The 16,133-nt window shown below is 42.3% G+C and overlaps 1 protein-coding gene across 2 annotated transcripts in view; it reads left to right on the top strand.

Annotated features, from left to right (window-relative positions):
• LOC118402851 (protein kinase C-binding protein NELL1-like) overlaps positions 1 to 15,404 on the top strand; it is a 387,979-nt gene extending 372,575 nt beyond the window's left edge. For both annotated transcript variants that reach the window (XM_035801186.2, XM_052478791.1), the window contains 4 exons: positions 6,908 to 7,101; positions 11,779 to 11,955; positions 14,206 to 14,430; positions 14,892 to 15,404. In XM_035801186.2, the coding sequence (XP_035657079.2) occupies positions 6,908 to 7,101; positions 11,779 to 11,955; positions 14,206 to 14,430; positions 14,892 to 14,942 (647 nt within the window). In that variant the 3' untranslated portion in view covers positions 14,943 to 15,404. The remainder of the gene's footprint in view (positions 1 to 6,907; positions 7,102 to 11,778; positions 11,956 to 14,205; positions 14,431 to 14,891) is intronic.
• Positions 15,405 to 16,133: the final 729 nt, after the last annotated feature.

The raw sequence follows: 16,133 nt of genomic DNA on the forward strand, positions 1-16,133 counted from the left end.
CAGTTAAGAACAAATTCTTATTTACAATGATGGCCTAGTAACAGTGGGTTAACTGCCTTGTTCAGGGGCAGAACGACAGATATTTACCTTGTCAGCTCGGGAATCAATCTAGAAACCTTTTGGTTACTGTCCCAAAGCTCTAACCACTAGGCTTTCTGTCATTTGCTGATGATCTGTTGCTTCTGTCCCGAACCAAGGAGGGCGTACAGCACCTAGATCTTCTGCACAGACCTGGGCTCTGACAGAATCTCAGTAAGACAAAAATAATGGTGTCCCAAAAAGGTCCAGTTGCCAGGACCTTTCAATCTAGACACCGTTGCCCTAGAGCAAACCAAAAAATATACATACCTAAACATCAGCGCCACAGGTAACTTCCACAAAGTTGTGAACGATCTGAGCGACAAGGCAAGAAGTGCCTTCAATACCATCAAAAGGAACATAAAATTCAACATACCAATTAGGATCTGGCTAAAAATACTTGAATCAGTTATAGAACTCATTGCCCTTCATGGTTGTGAGGTCTGGGGTCCACTCACCAACCAATAAAATACAAAATTGGACAAATACCAAATTGAGACTCTATATGCAGAATTCTGCAAAAATGTCCTATGCGTACAACACCAAATAATAATACCTGCTAATTATCAAAATCCAGAAAAGAGACGTTAAATTCTCCAACCACCTAAACGGAAGCGATTCTCAAACCTTCCATAACAAAGCCATCACCTACAGAAGAGCCCCCTAAGTAAGCTGGTTATGTGGGGCTCTGTTCACAAACAGACCCCACAGAGCCCCAGGACAGCAACACAATTAGACCCACCCAGATCACGAGAAAACAAAAATATATTTACTCAACACATTGGAAGGAATTTACAAAAAAACAGGGAAAACTAGAATGTAATTTGGCCCTAAACAGAGAGTACACAGTGGCAGAATTCCTGACCACTGTGACTGACCCAGTATTAAGGAAATCTTTGACTATGTACAATCTCAGTGAGCATAGCCTTCCTACTGAGAAAGGCCGCCAAAGGCAAACTGGCTCTCGAGAGAAGACAGGCTATGTGCACACTACCCGCAAAATGAGGTGGAAACTGAGTTGTACTTCTTAACCTCCTGACCATATTAGAGACACATATTTCCCTCAGATTACACAGACCCACAAAAAATGTAAAAACAAATACAATTTTGATAAACTCCTATATCTATTGTGTGAAATACAACAGTGTGCTATCACAGCAGCAATATTTTGTGACCTGCTGCCACGAGAAAAGGGCAATCAGTAAAGAACAAACACCATTGTAATTCAAATCTGTATATTTATGTTTATTTATTTTCCCTTTTGTTCTTTAACTATTTGTGACCTGATTCAGGAAACTAGGCATATGTCGCAAGTCACGACTTCACAGTAGAGCTGCTTTTGCGTTTTTGCGTTTTTGGCAGAAATGCCTTGTCGAACACGTGAACTTTTATGTGCCTTAATATCAAACTTGTATACCATCTGTAAATACAATAAAAAAAATAAAATTATGAGCCTAGTTGGTTTAGCTACAGAAAGCGAGCAACCTTTCCGTTAGCCATGATTGGCTGAGATAATGAGTGGGCTGGACATGCCAAGAGATGAGTTTGGATTGGTCTGCCATATAGCACACTTCTGTCTATTGCAGCTGGTCGGTATGTTTAGGTAACCGTGTCGAATGCTGCTTTTTTAAATTAAATGTATCACGTAATAAAAATGCATAAACCTAATGCCAAGTTAAAGTGTACTGTTAGCTAGCTAACATTAGCTGGTTGGCTCGCTAGCTAACGTTATGTGTATGTTTTCCTTTTTCTGGAGGACCGAGTTTGAAATTAGTGAAATTCAAGTATGATAGCTAAGGAGATGGAGAAAACACCTGTCTGGATTACATATTCAAACTAAGGGAAACCATAAATGGCATCAGAGAGGAGACGCATCCAACCATGATGTATCACGTGTAAGATCTTCAGATGTTACACTTTAGAATTTTGAGAGAAAATGGTTTAATTTCAAGTGTACTGTTAGCTGGATGGGTCGCTAGCTAACATTATGTGTATGATCTTACTCTTCGTATCTCAGACACATTTGCTATAGCCATAGAACCTGGTTGGTTAGCTGCCTGCAGATTCATGCAGGGTAGTAACGTCATGAGTTGTGATTGTGGTCCTTTGTTTAGCTAGCTAGATAGCATTATGTCTTAAAAAAAGACTCCACTCAGCAAACATCCAGTTCAATAGAATGTCACTGCAGCTGTTGATAGACGTACTAGCTGGTAAATTTGCTCTGGCTATCTACTCCGATTTCAGACCAGGGGTAAAATAGTCTAGCTTGCTACCTTTTCAAATGTTGACGTTTTTTTTTTACAAGTTAAAGTGTACTGTTAGATAGTTAGCTAACGTTAGCTGGCTAGCTCGCTAACTAACATTACATAATGCGTTGGGATTCATTGTTTACCTAGCAAGCTATCTAGCTACATTTCTTAACAAAATACTCTTGTCTGATTGTGGCAGAGTGCAGAATAACTGATACATTTTTGAACGCTCAACACCGGTTGAATATGTCCAGTGTCAGTAAATGTCTGCAACAAAGCGTAATTTAATTGTTGCCAGCAGCACAGTTACAGTCACCAACGCTCTGGATAACATGAAAACATGAATATGTTAGCCAATGTTAGCCAGTAAGGTCTGAGCTTTCGGAATAACCCTACTTATTTGCCAGAGTGTCCAGTGTGCGCTCTGAATGTGAAACTCTCTGAATTTACAAACAGACAATCTGACAGCACAGTTGCAGTCACCCAACACTCTGGATAACATAACAGCCTAACCAGCTCTGCTAGGGCGAATAATGTTCAGTGAGCGGTTCTCTCTCTCTTTGATGTCTGCAAGTAGCTGGCAAGTTAGTACGGAACGCTCAGATCAACCCTTAAAGAGATGGGTGGGGCTAAAGCTTAAGAGGGTGTGAACAATGTGCAACTGTCAGGTGCAGCCATCATGACTATGGGGTTGTCTTCTTCTTCTTCTGCGGGTTTTATGGCAGACTACAACCTAAAAATGTGTATTGCCACCACCAACTGGACTGATTGAAACCAAACATATACCCAAACATAATAGTGAAATTAATCCACCCCAATGAAAATAGTACATTGCCAAAACAAACAAAACTCCCACTTCTTCCTTCTTTTAATTCTCCACATCTCCCTTCTCAGGCTCTAGGACCTGAGAGGGTGATACGGCTTGTGCCAATATTCCATGTAACTCCTTCGCTGAGAAATCTTTCAGCCCCAGGAACCGCTCCGCCACATCCACTATGATTTCTATCTTCCTGGACCTTCTCTCCACCTTGGCAGTGCCATTAATTACCATAGCAATAAAGGACACAAAGTCCACCTAAGGTTAAGAACCTTTAAAATGTTAGGATCCTGCTGGTGAAAGGCAACCTCTGCAGCCTGTAATGTAGGCCTATCCACCATCATGAACTCCTCTGGTGCATCATTCAAACCCTCAACCCATTTCACAGCTTCTGCATATGAAATGCTCTGTACAGCCTTGACTTTGGCCAACTCATTTTCTTTCCCCCTTGTGGGGCATTCGAAAGACGTTAGTTCATGGTTCCCACCGCAATTTCAACATGTCACATATTCATCACCTTTATAATACATACTATGATCTTTTCCACAACTTGGACATCACAGTTTCTCCTTTCTGCAAACACTTGATACATGACCAAAAGCATTACAATTATCACACAAATCAAATAATGTTTTAGGTCACATACACATGGTTAGCAGATGTTAATGCAAGTGTAATCAAACAAATTCACAACTACCTTATACACACAAATGTAAGGGATGATTAAGAATATTTGAATATAAATATATGGATGAGCGATGGCCGTGCGGCATAGGCAAGATGCAGTAGATGGTATATAGCAGTATATAAATATCAGATGAGTGATGTAGGACATGTAAACATGATTAAAGTGCCGTTATTTAAAGTGACATGACAGGCATAGGCAAGATGCAGTAGATGGTATAGAGCAGTATATACAGTTGAAGTTGTAAGTTTACATACACTTAGGTTGTATTCATTGAAAAAAATTCAACCACTCCACGAATTTCTAGTTAACAAACTACAATTTTGGCAAGTCGGTTAGGACATCTACATTCTGCATGACACAAGTAATTGTTCCAACAATTGTTTACAGATAGATTATTTCACATATAATTCACTGTATCACAATTCCAGTGGGTCAGAAGTTTACATACACAAAGTTGAATGTGACTTTAAACAGCTTGGAAAACTCCAGAAACTGATGACATGGCTTTAGAAGCTTCTGATTGCCTAATTGACACCATTTGAGTCAATTGGAGGGGTACCTGTGGATGTATTTCAAGGCCTACCTTCAAACTCAGTGCCTCTTTGCTTGACATCATGGGGAAATCAAAAGAAATCAGCCAAGACCTCAGAAAAAGGATTGTAGACCTCCACAAGTCTGGTTCATCCTTGGGAGCAATTTCCAAATGCCTGAATGTACCACGTTCATCTGTACAAACAATAGTATGCAAGTATAAACACCATGGGACCATGCAGTCATCATACCGCTCAGAAAGGAGGTGCGTTCTGTCTCCTAGAGATTAACATACTTTGGTGTGAAAAGTGCAAATCAAATCCCAGCACAACAGCAAAGGACCTTCTGAAGATGCTGGAGGAAACAGGTACAAAAGTATCTATATCCTCAGTAAAACAAGTCCTATATCAACATAACCTGAAAGGGTGCTCAGATAGAAAGAAGGCACTGCTGCAAAACCGCCATAAAAAAGCCGGACTACAATTTGCATCTGCACATGGGGACAAAGATTGTACTTTTTGGAGAAATGTCCTTTGGTCTGATGAAACAAAAAGAGAACTGTTTGGCCATAATGACCATCGTTATGTTTCGAGGAAAAAGGGAGGAGGCTTGCAGGCCGAAGAACATCATCCCAACTGTGAATACGGGGGTGGCAGCATCATGTTGTGGGGGTGCGTTGCTGCAGGAGGGACTGGTGCACTTCACAAAATACATGGCATCATGAGGTAGGAAAATGATGTGGATATATTGAAGCAACATCTCAAGATATTAGTCAGGAAGTTAAAGCTTTGTCGGAAATGGGTCTTCCAAATGGACAATGACCCCAAGCATACTTCCAAAGTTGTGGCAAAATGGCTTAAGGACAACAAATTCAAGGTATTGGAGTGACCATCACAAAGCCCTGACCTCAACCGTACAGAACATTTGTGGGCAGAACTAAAAAAGCTTGTGCGAGCAAGGAGGCCAACAAACCTGACTCAGTTACACCAGCTCTGTCAGGAGGAGTGGGCCAAAATTCACCCAACTTATTGTGGGAAGCTTGTGGAAGGCTACCCAAAATATTTGACCCAAGTTAAACAATTTAAAGGCAATGCTACCAAATACTAATTGATTGTATGTAAACTTCTGACCCACTGGGAATGTGATGAAATTAATAAAAGCTGAAATAAATAATTCTCTCTACCATTATTCTGACATTTAATTTAATTTTTTTAATAAAGTGGTGATCCTAACCGACCTAAGACAGCGAATCTTTACGAGGATTAAATGTCAGGAGTTGTGAAAAACAGAGTTTAAATGTATTTGGCTCAGGTGTATGTAAACTTTCGACTTCAACTGTACATATGAGATGAGTAATGTAGGATATGTAAACATTTTTTAAAGGGGCCTTATTTAAGGTGACTAGTGATACCTTTATTAAAGTGGCCAGAGATTTGCGTCTGTATGTTGACAGCAGCCTCTCTGTGTTAGTGATGGCTGTTTAACAGTCTGATGGCCTTGAGATAGAATATATTTTGCAGTCTCTAGGTCCTGACTTTGTTGCACCTGTACTGACCTTGCCTTCTGGATGATAAGGGGTGAACAGGCAGTGGCTCGGGTGGTTGTTGTCCTTGATGATCGTTTTGGCCTTCCTGTGACATCGGGTGCTGTAGGTGTCCTGGACGGCAGTTAGTTTGCCCCAAGTGATGCATTGTGCAGACCACACTACCCTCTGGAGAGCCTTGCGGTTGAGGGCTGTGCAGTTGCCGGACCAGGCCGTAAAAGAGTGTGCGCGTTTTAGGTGAAAGGCCAAATATCTTCAGCCTCCTGATGTTGAAGAGGCTCTACTGCGTCTTCTTCACCATGCTGTCTGTGTGGGTGGACCATTTCAGTTTGTCTGTGATGTGTACGACGAGAAACTTAAAACTTTCCACCTTCTCCACTACTGTCCCGTCGATGTGGATGGGAAAGGGGGCTCCCTCTGCTGTTTCCTGAAGTCTATGTAATCCATCTCCTCTGTTCTGTTGATGTTGAGTGAGAGTTTATTTTCCTGACACCACACTCCTAGGGCCCTCACCTGCTCCCTGTAGGCCATCTCGTCGATGTTGGTAATCAAGCCTACCACTGTTGTGTCGTCTGAAAACTTGATGATTGAGTTGGAAGCGTGCATGGCCACGCAGTCATGGGCGAACCAGGAGTACAGGTGAGGGCCCTCGGAGTGTGGTGTCAGGAAAATAACCTCACACTCAACGTCAACAAAACTAAGGAGATGATTGTGGACTTCAGGAAACAGCAGAGGGAACACCCCCCTATCCACATCGATGGAACAGTAGTGGAGAGGGTAGTAAGTTTTAAGTTCCTCGGCATACACATCATAGACAAACTGAATTGGTCCACTCACACAGACAGCATCGTGAAGAAGGCGCAGCAGTGCCTCTTCAACCTCAGGAGGCTAAACTAAACACTGGAAGAACAGGTAGGAGATAAAGTAAAGGGGGAAATGGTGTAGCGAAAAAGTCACACATTCTTGTTTTTGATAGGTAAAACAGCTATTCTCCGTTTCAGACGTTGATGAGTGTGCCACACAGACACACACCTGCTGGAACGACAGTGTGTGTGTGAACCTTCCGGGTGGGTTTGACTGTATGTGCACATCTGGACCGGCTTGCAGTGGAGACTGTCTTCACGAGGAGGGCCTCAAGCACAACGGACAGGAGTGGAACCTCAGCCTGGACCGCTGCTCCCTCTGCTCCTGCAAGGTAGGGCAGCCCCCCACACCTCTCTGATTCAGAGGGATTGGGTTCAATGTGAAGGACACATTTCAGTTGAAGGCATTCAGTTGTACAACTGGTCTAGGTATCCCCCTTTCCCCTTTCCCAAAACACATTCTGCTCCCTCTGCTTCTGCACACACACACACACTCGATGTCACACACACACACACACACACACACACACACACACACACACACACACACACACACACACACACACACACACACACACACACACACACACACACACACACACACACACACACACACACACACACACACACACACACACACACACACACACACACACACACACACACACACACACACACACACACACACACACACACACACACACACTTCTCCCTCTGCTCCTGCACACACACCATACCTACATGTGAGCCAACGCTCATCCAAGAATGCACTCACATTAACACACATAACACATCACTGTGTTAACACAAACACATGCATGCATGTGTACACACACATACAACATATAGCTTTTCTGACATACAAGCATCTCCACCTCACAACTACTTTGTTAGTGGTTACTACCTAGTAAACAGGAACAAAGCAAGAAAATATAGAAAGACATCCGCAGTCACATCGATGAAACAACCATCTCCATACACACTCACATCTGGGTTCCCACTGTAACATCACACACACTTACCTCATAAAGTCAAGACAGAGAAAGAACACAGAGAACGACACACACTTCTCCTCTGTCACACACACACATACACTCAAACTCTTTGCTGTTGTTTTTTCAGGCGAGGGACGATGACAATCTTAATCAACATTAAAATGACTAAAACAAAATCGGAACTGAGAAGAAATGAAGATAGACCTACATTTATAATGTCTTTACTCTGTCCAGCTTGCTAACAGTCAGCTAAAAACTAGACAGTCAGGAAGCATTCACAATTCCAAAAGTGATGGATCGAGGTCTATTGTTTGCTAAATTAGTTTGACACCCTGGTTTTATCAGGTCCCAGTACAGTTGGAAGGCATGTACTGTAAAGGAGTTCACGAGCGGGTCCGGATCCAGAATTCTAAATAATGTCACGGGTCTGGGTTGGATCTGATATGGTTGTCACGATTCTCGGGTATGCGTAATTGTAACTGACTTGTCTGGAAGGACCCATGCAGACCCGAACGGGACTGCTGCAGTAGAGAGTGAGGTTTTTTATTATTTATGCTGATGCTCTTGCTTTTCACGAGAGTGGCACATGTGGCTTGTTGTCGTTGTTGGCCAGTCATAAATCAGGCAATAGGCTATAGTCATAGAGCCTCTGTGTGTGGCAATAGTTAGGAAATATCTATTCAATTGAAGATGGAATTAAAATGACGGAATGAAACGTTAAAGGAGAAGGATAGGCTACAACGACCAAGAGCCAACAGATAGGCTACTCCTAAATACTCTGAATGGAGTTGTTGTTATTTGTAACTGTAGGATTAGACAGCGCCTGCACTGCAGCCTTAATTACAGTGTTAATTTCGTCAATAAAAATAGTGACAAAAATATTCGTCAAACACCCATTTTTCAGTGGCAATTGTCGAGACTATAACTGACTAAATAGACCCAGAAGAAAATATAACTAAACAACAACAAATAATACATTCATTTCGGTTAACTGAAACGAGACTAAATTTACTATGCGACTAAAATCTGACTACTAAAATGGACTGGACAATCATTTTTGGAGAGATTTGGAGCTTTTCAGTGATAAGCACAATTAATATTAGCAGCACAGATGCACACGCAGTCATGTTGATCAGTGGAAAGGACACCTCACACCCAGCAAACACAGCTCAAGTGGTTCGTCCTTTAAAAGTTGCAATGTACTGCAGTACAGCTTGCGCGGTGGCTCAGAATCCTATGCACCTTATTTAAGTGCCAACCACTGGTACAATTAATGCTAGTTAGTGCTAGTTTGACCACCAGAGGGCATCTTTGAGAAGCATTTACAAGCCTTCAATTGTGGCTGTACTAGAGAATTTAAAACCTTTTTTGTAAGAAAATACTATATGAGACTGATTTTAAGAAATGTTGCTTAATTAATTTGATTAATATTATGGTGTTTCTATTCCAAGAGAAAATGAAAAAACCCTCTGGGTTTCCATTAGGGTGGAAGGGAAATATGGAGCTGTACAACGTGACCGTCGGGAGTAGGGTCCCCCGTGCAGTTTGATACCCTTGCCGGCCGCCACCGGGAGACCGATGAGGCGGCTTTCGGTTTTAATTTAGAATCCTTCAATCCTCTATATGTAAATATTGGCGGTGAGTCACGTCCTCATTTTCTATATATTGTAGGCCTACCGTAGGCGACATGAGTCTCACTCGTGTTGAGTAATGTGCTGTTAAAAGTGGTGTAGGTCTTATTGAAGTTAGAAGCAATAGGATTTGAAGCACAAATTATCAAAATACTGAGAGGTGTTGTTATTTATTAAAGATTATCAGAAAGAATGTTGGTACTTATTTATTTTGATCCAAAGCCATGAATGAGTGTGTCACTCAGCTTTATGTAGGTGCCAGGCTATATGACTGTGCCATCAACTTGATGATATATAACGATATTTTGAGGGTTATTTCGGTTATTTCTGGTGGATTAACCTGAAATTGCAACCAATCACGGCCAACCTAACTAAGAAATACATTTCACGCTAGAATTCTCCCCCTACCCTCCTTCTAGGCAAGTCTGTTGTCCAGCTACCTGCTAATAGCCATAATGGCGCTGTACGACGTGACCATCTGTGTTTAAAAGAGTATTTTCCAGTAAACAAACATTTGTTTACCTTCATTAGACAACTTTGTTCCAATATTTCTGTAATTCAGTGATATTTATTCCCATAGTAATTCATTATGGATCCATAACTAAATAAACATTGTCATTTTGAAAGATTATGTTTATCGTTATTTTATTAATGAAAGCATAAAGATGGCATTATTAGTTACATTGTTTAGTTTGAACGTGCAGACTGGCACTAAGAACAGCGGGAATGTTTCCATTATTAGTGCCCCCCTTTAGTATTGCTCTGTGCTACCCAGTGTGGTGGGTTGGGGGTCCAGCCCCCCTCTCCCTTCCTCCTCCTCCCTTCCCCATGGACTAGGTCCGTCTTCTGTGCGCGGCTCTTCGGCCCATCCTGTGGCCCCTGCCCCCGTGCCTTGAACCTCATGCGCTTTCAGTGGAGACAGTTGGAGAATTGCAAGGCAATCCCATTGTGCGCCACTCAGGAGCCATGACCAATATATATTGTCCTGCTAATAACAGGGTTAATAATATATCTGTGAGAATATCCAAGGGGTTTTATATAATTATAAATTACTAATAATCGCATTGTTTAAAAAATAACTATTTTGTACTTGATTTTGTTTTCAGATAATATAAAATGAGAGCGATAAAGGCCATTCTTGAACATGGGGTGAGACATTGTAACTAAATCTGTTTTGTTTTTAGATGGAGGGAAATCAAAAACCTACTGTCATCTCATGGGTCTCCCAGTTGAGGCCAGCACAGGCATTGAACTAGTGTCTGTAGCACCACAGCTTGCACTTCTATGCAGTGTCTTAGACCATTGCACCACTCAGGCACTGTACAACGTGACTGGTCAGGAGTGGGCTAGAGTACTACAGCAATATCAAAATAATCCTAATAAAATAAAATAATAAAAACCTTAGTGTAACAACAGTTTTAGTAAGTAATACTGAAGTCGTGCACAATTACCAGTTTCTATTTAGGTTTATGTTGCCCATTCATTGTCAGTCAGAGAAACAGGAGAACCCAAAAGCATAATCAGTGCTCTAACTCCCCCTTGCGCTGGTCTGGAGCAATGAAGTGGTGATATCTGCTGATGTAAAAAGGGCTTTGTAAATAAATTGGATTGATACAAGGAGTGTGGGCTGACAGACTCGGCTCCGCCTCCAATTATACACATCGCTCAGGTGGTCCTTGCTTCACCTTAGCTAACCAGTCACACCACCCTTCTAGTTTTCTAACCTTTGCCTGGTTAAGAAACACAAGCTGCTTTAGGAAATAAAAAACAATAGCAGAATTGAGTTTAATAATAAAACAGCAGTCTAGCTATGTTTTTCTCTACTTAGTAGAAAAGTAGCCTGCCTTTGAATTTATAGTCACTCTCAACCCTCCCACTTTTCACACTGCATTTCATATACAGACTATGTAGCCACCGTTGCCAAGTCTCCCTCTTTTTTACTCACAGAAAATGGCTTGATTCTAGCCTTTTGGCTACCATTCAAACGTTTTTTATTGTATTGTGCTTTCATAAAACATATCGTGGGCCGTTCTAAAACATGGCTACTTGCGGACCGGACCATTAATCATTTGTTTAGGCTACACTGTTCAGTCATGTTACCTCATTAGCTGTCTATAGCTAACAACGCGGAACGCGTTCGGCGGGAGGCAACGGCTTGGAACGTTCAGGTAATAATATGCTATATAGAACAAACATGCCTCTGACATGATGAATAAGGAATAAGATCGTCTCTATTCATGGATTTCTATCTGCAACGTTCAAGAATGTTTTTCAACTGAATGTGACCCTGGTAACATCAGTAGCCTATATGCAAACATTTGGTTGCACATAAAAATTAATTGACTCAATTTCTCTTGCCACTATGCATTTACTTTGTCCCCAGGACGGGCGCACCTTCTGCAGGAGGAGAGAGTGTGACTGTGTGGACCCTGAGGCAGACCTGTTCTGCTGTCCTGAGTGTGACTCCAGAAAGTCCAGCCAATGTCTGCACCAGAGTGGACACACACTGTACAACAGCAGAGACTCCTGGATCTACAGCTGCCAGCAGTGTCGCTGCCTGGTATCTACACACACACACACACACACACACACACACACACACACACACACACACACACACACACACACACACACACACACACACACACACACACACACACACACACACACACACAGGCATTTGCATCCATATACACATGCTTGAATTCACATACAGACACACAGACATGCGCACACACACACACATTTGTATGCTTCTTGTGAACTTCGTTGTACACAAACACTCCCTTGTTCACACACGCACCCGTCTTCTCTGATCTTTTTTTTCCCATGTTAAAACATACAATCTACTTGCAGTGAAGACGCTCAACATTTACATTACATGAAATTATCTAACAGACTCCCATCCAGAAAGACCCACAGAAGCAACCAGGGTCAACGCCCTGCTCAAGGATACGGAGACAGATCTTCCACAAGGTCAAAAACCAGCAAATTATCAGCCCCCCCCCCCCACAAAATTGGTCATAATAATAATAATAATAATATATGCCATTTAGCAGACGCTTTTATCCAAAGCGACTTACAGTCATGTGTGCATACATTCTACGTATGGGTGGTCCCGGGAATCGAACCCACTACCCCGGCGTTACCGCCATGCTCTACCAACTGAGCCAGAAGGACCACAAAAATGTTCCGCCCCTAATTCCCCCACAAAGCCCCATCCCCAATGCCACCAACAAAATAAACAAAAGAGAAAGACAAAGGAAAACAGAAAACAATAATGCAAAAGTGCATGTCTGACACTATTTACATGTGTATGTTTGTAAGTGCACATGTGTGCGTTTGAATGAGAGTGTGTGTATATGCATGTGTACAAACACCTGCACGGCATCAGCCTCAGGCAAACAGGCATTAGCTGTAACAACGCTGGCCCTCAGTCATTCAAACTTACATTTTGTTTTGTTTTATTTTGACTTATTTTTATTTTATCTTTGACCATCATTCTATTCCAGCCCAACAACTCCACTCTCACTTGTCTCCAATTCCATATCCAAACCCTCAGCTTCCCTCAGCCCATCCCACCAATCTCTGCTAGCCACCCCCTTCGGATTTCTACACACCATATTTCTTTCAACTGTGCTCTGACATACAATTTATCTAGTCGAATAAGTAAGCATTTCACTGTAAGGTGTTGTACCTGTTGTATTCGGCGCATGTGACTTATAAGATTTGATTTGATTTGAATAGAATCCACAGATTGTGAGTTGAAGATAAATACTTTCACTAAGAGTATTAGAATGCTAGTAATTGACGGACCAGGTCTCTCCAGATCTCCCAATAATGCTATTTCTAGGGGCAAATTTTAAATTAATGTTATGCTATTTCAGTCATTCCTGAACCTGAGACCAGAAACAGGGCTACCGGAGGGCAATACCAAAACAAATGGTCAATCGATTCTGTATCCTCTCAACAAAATCTGCAGAGCTGCGATTATTGTATGCCCCAAATATTCAACATTTAGGCAGTTGGAAGAAATCTGTGCAATCACTTTAGCTGTAAAGCTCCAAGTCTCGAAACTTGCGTTGTTTTATATATCAGCTAATATACCCTGTCTCCTCTGATCTTGATTGCGTGTCTTTCGTGAGCACCACCCAGCTAATTATTATGGCTACCAGGAAACAAAGCAGATCCTTGCATGCTAATGAGACGGGCTGTAAAGAAGCCTGATAACCGAAGAAAAAGCAGATGTTACCATCTCGATATGAAATACAATTATATTGTTGGTGGCCTAGGCTTTGTGTGTGTGCGTGCGTGCGTGCACCTGCGTTTGTGAATGTTTGTGATCTTTGCATGTGTGTGTGTGCATGTGCATTACCTTATTCTGGTGGACCTGATAATTAGCGGGCTCTGACAGCTGTGCAATTAGCTAAGCGATGTTGCCATGAAAACACAGATCCCAGAATCAGCATGGCACCGACAACCACTCTAATTTGCCCAGCCAACCTTCAAGTGTCATCAGAAAGGACGAAAGACATTCTAAGGCATTAGACGCAGGTATCACTACTGTCGGCTATGGCCAAACCTTCAAGTGACTCACAACAAGAGAGACAGGGAATCTACAGTGTGAGCCTGTGATATTAAACTGATATTATAAACTGGGTGATTCGAGCCCTGAATGCTGATTTTCTTCCATTCTCCTCCAATCTCTGTCTGTCTGTCTGTCTGTCTGTCTGTCTGTCTGTCTGTCTGTCTGTCTGTCTGTCTGTCTGTCTGTCTGTCTGTCTGTCTGTCTGTCTGTCTGTCTGTCTAGGAGGGAGAGGTTGACTGCTGGCCCCTGGCGTGTCCAGTGTTGGCGTGCAAGTACTCTGCCTTGGCGGAGGGCGAATGTTGCCCGCGCTGCGTCACTGACCCCTGTCTGGCAGACAATATTGCCTACGACATCATGCAGACCTGCCAGGACCCCACTGGGATCACCCGCCTCAGCAGTGCCACGTGGCCCATGCCAGGGTCACCCTGCACCACCTGCAAATGCAAGGTGACAACAATAACAACTCATCTCTTACCTGACACAGACACACATACACACACAGGAGCACGCAAAAACACATACATATGTACACACACACTCACACAGTGAATGGCAAGCTTTTCCTGCACCTCCTGCAAGTGCAGTATGTACAGGAACACTAACACACACAGCTGTGTCACCTGCAAGAACAAAGTACGCAACCCTAACCTAGGCCGGGATTCAATGCAAGGCACATTATAGGGCCGCATACTATACAGCCGATAATGCACCATTCATGGTAACTGCTGCACATGTCGGTTCTATAGTGTAAGTGCCCTTTTAACGTTTGTTGAATCCCGGCCCTGACCTCACCTTGCATCACTCACACATGGTAGCATACGCAAACATGCAGAAAAAGAATGGAACTAACTACCTCTTTCTCTTTTTTCTCTCTTCATATTCCCCTTTTTATTCGCTGCCGTGGTCAGAATGGAAGTGTGTGCTGCTCGGTGGAGCTGGATTGTCTTCAGAACAACTAAACACTCCTCTTTCAGTAGCCATACTCTTCTCCTCCTCTCCAATAGTTCCTTTCTTCAGATCCTAGACTGGCCACACTGTTTGAAGACCCTACCTTTGGACCTTTTACCACATATGCTCACAAACACGCACATATGTACACACACACTCTGCCTGGGTTAGGGCAGTGGCTAGAGCTGTGTGTCCATACTGGTTCTTCAAGCAACACTATATCACTGACAAATTGAGAGATGGAGTGTCTGTCTGCTACACAACTACAGGAGGAGACCAACCCACATATAACCTTTCCCTCACTCACCCCCTACTTGCACCCTTATCAGTGTGTTCTGTATGTTTGTGTGCCTGCGTGTGGGTATACCAGGGGTTCCCAAACTTTTTTGGCTCACAACCCCATGTTGATTAAAAATAAATTGCAACTCCACAATGTAAGAAAGTTATGTAATAAAGGGACAGTGTTTTTTTAATTGTCGCTTTGACAGTCTAAGTATTTCAATGTGAAGGAAGTATGGTTTGAAGTGACTGAAATGCATCTGATATGTGTTGGGAAGTTGTCGTGGAAATTTCCTCTATTTACCAAATCATGGGAGCAAACCACACACACAAGTCAGAGTTAGTTATCAAAGTCCATCTTTAATTATATGAGCTCTATCACAATCCTGTGACTCTCAGGTAATTCAGTGTCTCTCAGTGAATTCTCCGAGAGCCCCCTCCACATTGCAATAGCATTTTGACTTTCAACAGTTCAGTATCTCTAATGAAAAGTTGAGAGTCCCAACACAATGGCAAAATGGGATCCTTTATAGCAAAGATACACAGGATAAAACAGCATCGGCATAATTCATTGTTCAGCTTTGTCTCCTCTCTCAAACTCAGAACCATAAACCAACCCTCCATATCAACAGGCATATATCAAATTGTCATTTAGATACAACCAATTCTAAATACAACCAATCCTGGACAAGATCACAGAGACACACTGACTGGCACACAGACATTGTGGAGCAAAAGATATGTTTACACATGATGACACTTTGACCTCTCCCCTCTCTGCGGCCCATGCAACTTAGTCTTGACATAGAACAAATAACTTCAACCCTGCCACAGTATTATACAAAAATAACATTCTTGATGAGAAGTAACTTACAAACATATGATGAATATAAAACATCTTACATATGTTACCAACAAATTCT

This window comes from Oncorhynchus keta, chromosome 2 (genome assembly GCF_023373465.1).
Source record: "Oncorhynchus keta strain PuntledgeMale-10-30-2019 chromosome 2, Oket_V2, whole genome shotgun sequence".
In the NCBI taxonomy this organism is placed as follows: domain Eukaryota; kingdom Metazoa; phylum Chordata; class Actinopteri; order Salmoniformes; family Salmonidae; genus Oncorhynchus; species Oncorhynchus keta.